Source organism: Sander vitreus, unplaced genomic scaffold, assembly GCF_031162955.1.
Source record: "Sander vitreus isolate 19-12246 unplaced genomic scaffold, sanVit1 ctg265_0, whole genome shotgun sequence".
Taxonomy (NCBI): Eukaryota; Metazoa; Chordata; class Actinopteri; order Perciformes; family Percidae; genus Sander; species Sander vitreus.
Window position 1 is genome coordinate 82,501 of NW_027595429.1, and position 10,000 is coordinate 92,500.

Consider the following 10,000-nt stretch of genomic DNA (forward strand, 5'->3'; position numbering starts at 1 on the left):
GCTTTTAACTGGCTGTTTTCCCTCTAAACACCCCCGTCCGGGGGTCTTGTGTGCTTTTATTTAACCCGGGATATTTTGCACTATATGTTCAGTGATGAGTGTCCGCTGGCTGGCCCGGGTCGGCACGGTTTTTAACCCGGAGGTAAAGCCCGGCAGCTCGGCTTTAAAGAGCTGTTTAATCACAGGGAGCAGCCGTTAGCCGTTAGCCTAGCCGGCTAGCTGAGCAGCTACACAGCCAAAACAGTATTTATTAATACGTTAATTAATGTACCTCATGTGTGTGGTTCAGTCTGAGAGCGCGAGGCTGTGACGGAGGTGATGGATGTGATTAAACTTGTTGTCGTGTTTTTAGATTATAAAAAAAAGGCTTGCTTACGTTAGCTTCAAAGTTAGCTATCTTAGCTGTGCCGCGAGGAGCGTAGTTCCTGTACCCGGGAGAGACGCTCCAGGAGGCGGCCACTGCAGCCAGGCGAGTCCGCGGTCTGAGCCCGGCCTCCGGGGGAAACGACTGTGTGTGTTTTAGTGACAGTTATAGTAAAACACTTTGTGTTGAATGTTGTTATCAATGTAAACTAGCACACACACACACACACGCACGCCCGCGCACGCACGCTGCTAGCTGTTATGTAACTCAACACGCGCACACAGACTGATCTAAAGTGTCAATTTTTTATTTTTTTATATTTTTCATGTATATTGTATTTTAAATGTTTTGATTTATTTTACAGTGTCAGTTTTAAACACTTTCTCCATTTAAAGTGGGTGCAAATTCAGCTGTTGCTAGGCAACAGGGAGCGATTGAAGGTGTGTGTAGAGCTCGTGTCCTGTTTCCTATCGATCAGACTGTTGACTCTGTGTGTGTGTGTGTGTGTGTCTGTGTGTCTGTGTGTGTGTGTGTGTGTGTGTGTGTGTGTCTGTGTGTGTGTGTGTGTGTCTGTGTGTGTGTGTGTGTGTGTGTGTGTGTATCTGTGTGTGTGTGTCTGTGTGTGTGTGTGTGTGTGCGCAGCGGGGCACTGTGGGCGGCTTGTGTGAGACTCATCCTGCATGGACCCGTCGCCATGAGCAACAAGGAGATGGTTTCCACGGAGACAGGTCAGTCCCATCCCGTCAGCTAACGTCACCTGTAGACGTGATGTCATCACTGGCAGCAGTTATTTCCAGCTGTTGTGTTTGTATCTGTTACCATGGAGACGACTAAAACACCAGGGACGTGGTGCTAATCTCTCTCTTTGTCTGTGTGTCTCTCTCTGTTTGTCTGTCTGTGTGTCTCTCTGTTTGTCTGTCTGTGTGTGTCTCTCTGTTTGTCTGTCTGTGTGTGTGTCTCTCTGTTTGTCTGTCTGTCTGTGTGTGTCTCTGTGTCTCTCTCTGTTTGTCTGTCTGTCTGTGTGTGTGTCTCTCTGTTTGTCTGTCTGTGTGTGTGTCTCTGTCTGTGTGTGTGTCTCTGTCTGTCTGTGTGTGTCTCTCTCTGTTTGTCTGTCTGTGTGTGTGTCTCTCTGTTTGTCTGTCTGTGTGTGTGTGTCTGTGTGTCTCTGTTTGTCTGTCTGTGTGTGTGTCTCTGTCTGTGTGTGTCTCTCTCTGTTTGTCTGTCTGTGTGTGTGTCTCTGTCTGAGTCTCTCTCTCTGTTTGTCTGTCTGTGTGTGTGTGTCTCTCTGTGTGTGTGTCTGTCTGTGTGTGTGTCTGTGTGTGTGTCTGTGTGTCTCTGTGTGTGTGTCTCTGTCTGTGTGTCTGTGTGTGTGTGTCTGTCTGTGTGTGTGTCTCTCTGTTTGTCTGTGTGTGTGTGTGTGTCTCTCTGTCTGTGTGTGTGTCTGTCTGTGTGTGTCTGTCTGTGTGTGTGTGTGTCTCTGTGTGTCTGTCTGTGTGTGTGTCTCTCTCTGTGTGTGTGTGTGTGTGTCTGTGTGTGTGTCTGTCTCTGTGTGTGTGTCTCTCTGTGTGTGTGTCTCTGTCTGTGTGTGTGTCTCTGTCTGTGTGTGTGTGTGTCTGTCTCTGTGTGTGTGTCTCTGTCTGTGTGTGTGTGTCTCTGTCTGTCTGTGTGTGTGTCTGTGTCTGTGTGTGTGTCTCTGTCTGTTTGTGTGTGTGTGTCTCTGTCTGTGTGTGTCTGTCTGTGTGTGTGTCTCTCTGTGTGTGTGTGTGTCTGTCTGTGTGTGTGTGTCTCTGTTTGTCTGTCTGTGTGTGTGTGTCTCTGTCTGTGTGTGTCTGTCTGTGTGTGTGTCTGTGTCTGTGTGTCTGTGTGTGTCTGTCTGTGTGTGTCTGTCTGTGTGTGTGTCTGTGTGTGTGTGTGTGTGTCTGTCTGTGTGTGTGTCTGTCTGTGTGTGTCTGTGTGTGTGTGTCTCTCTGTCTGTGTGTGTGTGTCTGTGTGTGTGTGTCTCTGTCTGTGTGTGTCTCTGTCTCTCTCTGTTTGTCTGTCTGTGTGTGTGTCTCTCTGTTTGTCTGTCTGTGTGTGTGTCTCTGTGTCTCTCTCTGTTTGTCTGTCTGTGTGTGTCTCTCTCTGTTTGTCTGTCTGTCTGTGTGTGTCTCTCTCTGTTTGTCTGTCTGTCTGTGTGTGTCTCTGTGTCTCTCTCGGTTGGTCTGTCTGTGTGTGTGTCTCTGTCTGAGTCTCTCTCTCTGTTTGTCTGTCTGTGTGTGTGTGTCTCTCTGTGTCTCTGTGTGTGTCTCTGTCTGTTTGTCTGTCTGTGTGTGTGTGTCTCTCTGTGTGTGTGTCTCTCTGTTTGTTTGTCTGTCTGTGTGTGTGTGTCTCTCTGTTTGTTTGTCTGTCTGTGTGTCTCTCTCTGTTTGTCTGTCTGTGTGTGTGTCTCTGTGTCTCTCTCTGTGTGTGTCTCTGTGTCTCTCTCTGTGTGTCTCTGTCTGTGTCTCTCTCTGTTTGTCTGTCTGTGTGTGTCTCTATAGAGAACAAGGGCCAGAGGAAGCTCTATCTCCCTAACAAGCTGTTGGAGTGTCTCCCTCGTCTGTCCAGCCTGCCTAACGAGCGCCTCAGGTGGAACACTAACGAGGTGAGTCAGCGCTCCTTCTGCTTCTTCATGCTGCTCCAAACACGTGGGTGAACCCCCTACCCCCCACAAAAACCTTTATCAGGGCTGCAGCTACCAGCTGACTTCATTCACATATTAAACACATCTCCAACCATTGAGACGATCCACTGCTGTGTTTCCTCGAGGTCTGTCTGAACAGCTATATAGTTAAGAAGTAATCATTATGAAGGTTAGAGGAGTCAACAGTGGTGAAGATAGTTACTAAGTGAACTAAAGCAGCAGCTGTATTGATATTAGCTGTTACCAACGTTACAATAGGCTGCAGACATGGAGCGTTGAATAAATCACACAATAACCTCCTACACTATATTATAACCCACTATATGACATATGAACACACACACACACACACACACACACACACATGCACACACACACACACAGTGGGATATGAACATGATATATATGTATATACATATATATGTATGTATGTATATATATGTGTGTATGTGTCCTGCATGGTGTCACACTACTAACTCCACATGCACAATACTCACTCTCTGTGTCTCTCTGTGTCTCTCTGTGTGTGTTTGTCTCTCTGTCTGTCTCTCTCTCTCTGTCTCTCTGTGTGTCTCTGTCTCTCTCTGTGTCTCTGTCTCTCTGTCTGTCTCTCTCTCTCTGTCTCTATGTGTGTCTCTGTCTCTCTGTGTCTGTCTCTCTCTGTGTCTCTGTCTCTCTGTGTCTCTGTGTCTGTCTCTGTGTCTCTGTCTCTCTGTGTCTCTGTGTCTGTCTCTCTCTCTCTGTCTCACTGTGTGTCTCTGTCTCTGTGTCTCTGTCTCTCTGTCTCTGTGTGTCTCTGTCTCTCTGTGTCTCTCTCTCTGTCTCTGTCTCTCTCTGTGTCTCTCTCTGTGTGTCTCTGTCTCTCTCTGTGTCTCTCTCTGTGTGTCTCTGTCTCTCTCTGTGTCTGTGTCTCTCTGTCTCTCTCTGTCTCTCTGTGTCTGTCTCTCTGTCTCTCTCTGTGTCTCTGTCTCTCTCTGTCTGTGTCTCTGTGTCGCTCTGTGTCTCTGTGTGTCTCTGTCTCTCTCTGTCTCTCTCTGTGTCTCTGTCTCTCTCTGTCTCTATGTGTGTCTCTCTGTCGCTCTGTGTCTCTGTGTCTCTGTGTCTGTCTCTCTGTCGCCCTGTGTCTCTGTCTCTCTGTGTCTGTCTCTCTGTGTCTCTGTCTCTCTGTGTCTGTCTCTGTCTCTCTCTGTCTCTCTGTGTCTCTGCAGGAGATAGCTTCCTACCTGATATCATTTGAGCGACATGATGAGTGGCTGTCCTGCACCCTGAAAACCAGGTACTGACCCTCCACCTTTCTCCCCTCACTGATGGATGAAAGAAGCTAAAGGTAGAGATTGTTAACTCTCCTGTTGTCCTCGCGTCAACGTTTCTCTATCAGAGATTTGGGTTTCTTTCAACACATTGTCAAAGAAAATAAGGTGGATGGTTCCATACAGCCATTACTCTTCACACGTGGAATGATCTGTTCACTACTTCCATTGAATTTGGCTGTGAAAAGTGACAAAAACTTCTAAAAAGTGACAAAAAATGTGTAAAAAAAAGGGACAAACGTTGAAAGAAGTGACCTTTTTGGGGGAAAAAGTGACAAAAACATCTAAAAAGAGTGAAATAGTTTTTGAAATAGTGACAAAAAATGTTACTTTTTTGGAAAAAGTGACAAAAAAATGTCTGTAAAACACAACAAAATGTTGAAAATGAAGCTTTAATTAGAAATGTTGACCCAGAACAAGAGAGAGCTGCATGGTGGACAGGAAGCCAACACAAGGGTTAACGTGGTGATTTAAAATCAAGTAATGGATCAGTCTAAAACATGGTATGATCCCTGATTGGTCCCCTGGCTGTTTGGGTCTCCATCTGATCCCTGATTGGTCCCCTGGCTGTTTGGGTCTCCATCTGATCCCTGATTGGTCCCCTGGCTGTTTGGGTCTCCATCTGATCCCTGATTGGTCCCCTGGCTGTCTGGGTCTCCATCTGATCCCTGATTGGTCCCCTGGCTGTCTGGGTCTCCATCTGATCCCTGATTGGTCCCCTGGCTGTTTGGGTCTCCATCTGATCCCTGATTGGTCCCCTGGCTGTCTGGGTCTCCATCTGATCCCTGATTGGTCCCCTGGCTGTTTGGGTCTCCATCTGCTCCCTGATTGGTCCCCTGGCTGTGTGTGTTTCAGGCCGAAGAACGGCAGCATCATCCTCTACAACAGGAAGAAGGTGAAGTACAGGAAGGACGGGTACTGCTGGAAGAAGAGGAAGGATGGAAAGACCACGAGAGAGGACCACATGAAGCTCAAGGTCCAGGGCATGGAGGTCTGAGAGACGCACGCACACACACACACAGAGAGAGACATACACACAGAGACACAGAGAGAGACACACACACACACACACACACACACATACAGAGAGACACACACACACACAGAGACACACACAGAGACACACACGAGAGACACACACACACACACACACACACACACACAGAGAGAGACACACACACACACACACACACACACACAGAGACAGAGACACACACACAGCACACACACACACACAGAGACACACACACACACACACACAGAGAGACACACACACACACACACACACACACATACACAGAGAGACACACACAGAGACACACACACACACACATACACAGAGAGAGACACACACACACACACACACACATAGAGAGAGACACACACACACACACACACACATACAGAGAGACACAGAGAGAGAGACACACACACAGAGACACATACAAACACACACATACAGACAGACACACACTCACACAGAGAGACACACACACAGAGAGACACACACAGACACACAGAGAGACACACACACACACTCACATAGAGACACACACACACACACACACACACACACAGACACACAGAGAGACACACACAGACACACAGAGAGACACACACACACACACACATAGAGACACACACACACACACACAGAGACACAACAGCTTTTAAAATGCTTGTTTTCTGGATGGAGTAACATTGTAGCTGCTCCTTAAACACAACAAGAGACACAGCATTTCACCATGGTAACGGCGCCTGGTTGTGATGGTGATGAGTGGTTGCTGACGCTGTCTGTCGTCTCTTTCAGTGCCTGTACGGTTGCTACGTCCATTCCTCCATCGTGCCGACATTCCACAGACGATGCTATTGGCTGCTGCAGGTCAGCGCTCGCACATCACATGACATCACGCTCTGTCCTCAGGAGACAGCCAATCACAAATATATCTGTGTGTGTGCGTGACAGAACCCAGACATCGTGCTGGTCCACTACCTGAACGTGCCGTCCCTGGAGGATTCTGGGAAATGCAGTCCGCTGCTGTGTGCCGTGTCGGACCGCCACGACAGCGTGCGGTGGAGCCGAGACGACCTGCTGAGTCAGCTGAAGCCCATGTGTACGTACCAACCAGTGTGTCTGTGTGTGTCTGTGTGTGTCTGTCTGTGTCTGTGTGTGTGTGTGTGTGTGTGTCTGTCTGTGTGTGTGTGTGTGTCTGTGTGTGTCTGTCTGTGTCTGTGTGTGTCTGTCTGTGTCTCTGCTGAGCCAGCTGAAGCCCATGTGTACGTACCAACCACTGTGTGTCTGTGTGTGTCTGTGTCTGTCTGTGTGTGTCTGTGTGTCTGTGTGTGTCTGTGTGTGTCTGTCTGTGTGTCTCTGTCTGTGTGTGTCTGTGTCTCTGCTGAGCCAGCTGAAGCCCATGTGTACGTACCAACCACTCTGCTGGGAGAACACCTCATTAACAAGACAAAGATGTCTCTGAGTGACGTCTCTCTGATGCTACGGTGTCTCTGTGTTTGCTACCGGGACGTAACGTTACTCACACCTTCTGTCTCTTCCTGGCTGAAGAGACACAGAGACACAGACACAGAGACACAGACACAGAGACACAGACACAGAGACACAGACACAGAGACACAGACACAGAGACACAGCTCTCAGCGTAACTGTTAACTATGGTCTGGCTGTTCTTCAGTCCACAGTATGAACTGTTAACTATGGTCTGGCTGTTCTTCAGTCCACAGTATGAACTGTTAACTATGGTCTGGCTGTTCTTCAGTCCCCAGTATGAACTGTTAACTATGGTCTGGCTGTTCTTCAGTCCCCAGTATGAACTGTTAACTATGGTCTGGCTGTTCTTCAGTCCCCAGTATGAACTGTTAACTATGGTCTGGCTGTTCTTCAGTCCCCAGTATGAACTGTTAACTATGGTCTGGCTGTTCTTCAGTCCCCAGTATGAACTGTTAACTATGGTCTGGCTGTTCTTCAGTCCCCAGTATGAACTGTTAACTATGGTCTGGCTGTTCTTCAGTCCCCAGTATGAACTGTTAACTATGGTCTGGCTGTTCTTCAGTCCCCAGTATGAACTGTTAACTATGGTCTGGCTGTTCTTCAGTCCCACAGTATGAACTGTTAACTATGGTCAGGCTGTTCTTCAGTCCCCAGTATGAACTGTTAACTATGGTCTGGCTGTTCTTCAGTCCCCAGTATGAACTGTTAACTATGGTCTGGCTGTTCTTCAGTCCCACAGTATGAACTGTTAACTATGGTCTGGCTGTTCTTCAGTCCCCAGTATGAACTGTTAACTATGGTCTGGCTGTTCTTCAGTCCACAGTATGAACTGTTAACTATGGTCTGGCTGTTCTTCAGTCCCCAGTATGAACTGTTAACTATGGTCTGGCTGTTCTTCAGTCCCCAGTATGAACTGTTAACTATGGTCTGGCTGTTCTTCAGTCCCCAGTATGAACTGTTAACTATGGTCTGGCTGTTCTTCAGTCCACAGTATGAACTGTTAACTATGGTCTGGCTGTTCTTCAGTCCACAGTATGAACTGTTCGGTGGGTTCTGGGGACTTCAGCATCGAGGAACTGGTTCAACACATCGTGGACCGGCAGAGAACCAAACCACAGCCGCGCACGCACGCCTGCCTCTGCAACACCGGCCCCGGTAACTGTGACATCACTGTGACATCACTGATCACGTCTACATGCTCTGTCTCTGTCTTCATGTCTCTCTCTGTGTGTGTGTGTGTGTGTGTGTGTGTGTGTGTGTGTGTGTGTGTGTGTTTTAAGTCTCTTCAGGAGTCAACATTCCCCACCGCTGTAACAGCACCAAGCATCGCATCATCTCCCCCAAACTGCCCCCCTCCTCCTGCAGCCCCTGCCCCCTTGCCTCTGAGGGGGTGGAGGCAGGGAGAGGAGGGGGAGGAGAAGCCAAACTGCCCCCCCTGCAGGCTCAGAGCAGCCCCGTCGCATCACCCTGCCCCTCGTCCACGTAAGACACACACACACACACACACACACACACACACACACACACACACACACACACATGCACATACATACAGAGATATACACACACAGAGATACACACATACATACAGAGATATACACACACAGAGATACACACACACACACACACACACACACACATGCACATACATACAGAGATATACACACACAGAGATACACACACACACACACACAGAGAGATACACACACACACACACACACACAGACACACGTATATCTGTGTATAATGTGTGTTTTCTGTGTATGATGTGTGTGTTTTCGGTGTTATTCTGTGTATAATGTGTTTTTTCTGTGTACAATCTGTGTATAATGTGTGTTTTCTGTGTATAATGTGTGTGTAATGTGTGTTTTCTGTGTATAATGTGTGTGTATAATGTTTGTTTTCTGTGTATAATGTGTGTATAATGTTTGTTTTCTGTGTATAATGTGTGTATAATGTGTGTTTTCTGTATATAATGTGTGTTTTCTGTGTATAATGTGTGTATTGACCCTTTGCACGTGAAGTCATGCTCCACTCGCGCGAATTCTAAACGCCATGAAGGACGGTGGAAGAGCTCTGCTGTAGACGGACGGCAAGCTGAACTCAAACGTGTTTGTGTTCTCACATTCACAATCTGCAGAGTAATCCTCACCAACACGCAGAGTAATCCTCACCAACACGCAGAGTAATCCTCACCAAGACGCAGAGTAATCCTCACCAACACGCAGAGTAATCCTCACCAACACGCAGAGTAATCCTCACCAGCACCAGCACGCAGAGTAATCCTCACCAGCACCAACACGCAGAGTAATCCTCACCAACACGCAGAGTAATCCTCACCAACACGCAGAGTAATCCTCGCCAACACGCAGAGTAATCCTCACCAACACGCAGAGTAATCCTCACCAGCACGCAGAGTAATCCTCACCAACACGCAGAGTAATCCTCACCAACACGCAGAGTAATCCTCACCAGCACGCAGAGTAATCCTCACCAACACGCAGAGTAATCCTCACCAACACGCAGAGTAATCCTCACCAACACGCAGAGTAATCCTCACCAACACGCAGAGTAATCCTCACCAACACCAGCACGCAGAGTAATCCTCACCAACACGCAGAGTAATCCTCACCAACACGCAGAGTAATCCTCACCAACACGCAGAGTAATCCTCACCAACACGCAGAGTAATCCTCACCAACACGCAGAGTAATCCTCACCAGCACGCAGAGTAATCCTCACCAACACGCAGAGTAATCCTCACCAACACGCAGAGTAATCCTCACCAACACGCAGAGTAATCCTCACCAACACGCAGAGTAATCCTCACAACACGCAGAGTAATCCTCACCAACACGCAGAGTAATCCTCACCAACACGCAGAGTAATCCTCACCAACACGCAGAGTAATCCTCACCAGGACGCAGAGTAATCCTCACCAACACGCAGAGTAATCCTCACCAGCACCAGCATGTGTATGTATTGCCTTCCTGTTTTAAATGAGTGATAAATAAAATGATCCTCAACCAGCTAGCTGCCGTGCTAACCAGCTGTCCTGCTAACAGGTCCAACCCGATGATGACCCACATAACTTAGCTAACATCTGTTATTCACTGACCTGGCTACATATCCAAAAAAGAAATCCGTTCCCTTGATCA

At 47.9% G+C, this 10,000-nt stretch overlaps 2 protein-coding genes across 3 annotated transcripts in view; one reads left to right on the forward strand and one right to left on the reverse strand.

Moving 5' to 3' along the window:
• LOC144513498 (galactose-specific lectin nattectin-like) overlaps positions 1-821 on the reverse strand; it is a 20,252-nt gene extending 19,431 nt beyond the window's left edge. For both annotated transcript variants that reach the window (XM_078244593.1, XM_078244592.1), the window contains exon 1: positions 377-821. The gene's annotated coding sequence lies outside the window, so the exon portion shown is untranslated. The remainder of the gene's footprint in view (positions 1-376) is intronic.
• camta2 (calmodulin binding transcription activator 2) overlaps positions 1-10,000 on the forward strand; it is a 32,035-nt gene that overhangs the window by 49 nt on the left and 21,986 nt on the right. Inside the window, 8 exon segments of the mRNA XM_078244590.1 lie at positions 1,007-1,092; positions 2,884-2,987; positions 4,235-4,302; positions 5,192-5,327; positions 6,147-6,218; positions 6,303-6,450; positions 7,869-7,997; positions 8,132-8,324. Coding sequence (XP_078100716.1) covers positions 1,059-1,092; positions 2,884-2,987; positions 4,235-4,302; positions 5,192-5,327; positions 6,147-6,218; positions 6,303-6,450; positions 7,869-7,997; positions 8,132-8,324 — 884 coding nt within the window. The 5' untranslated portion in view covers positions 1,007-1,058.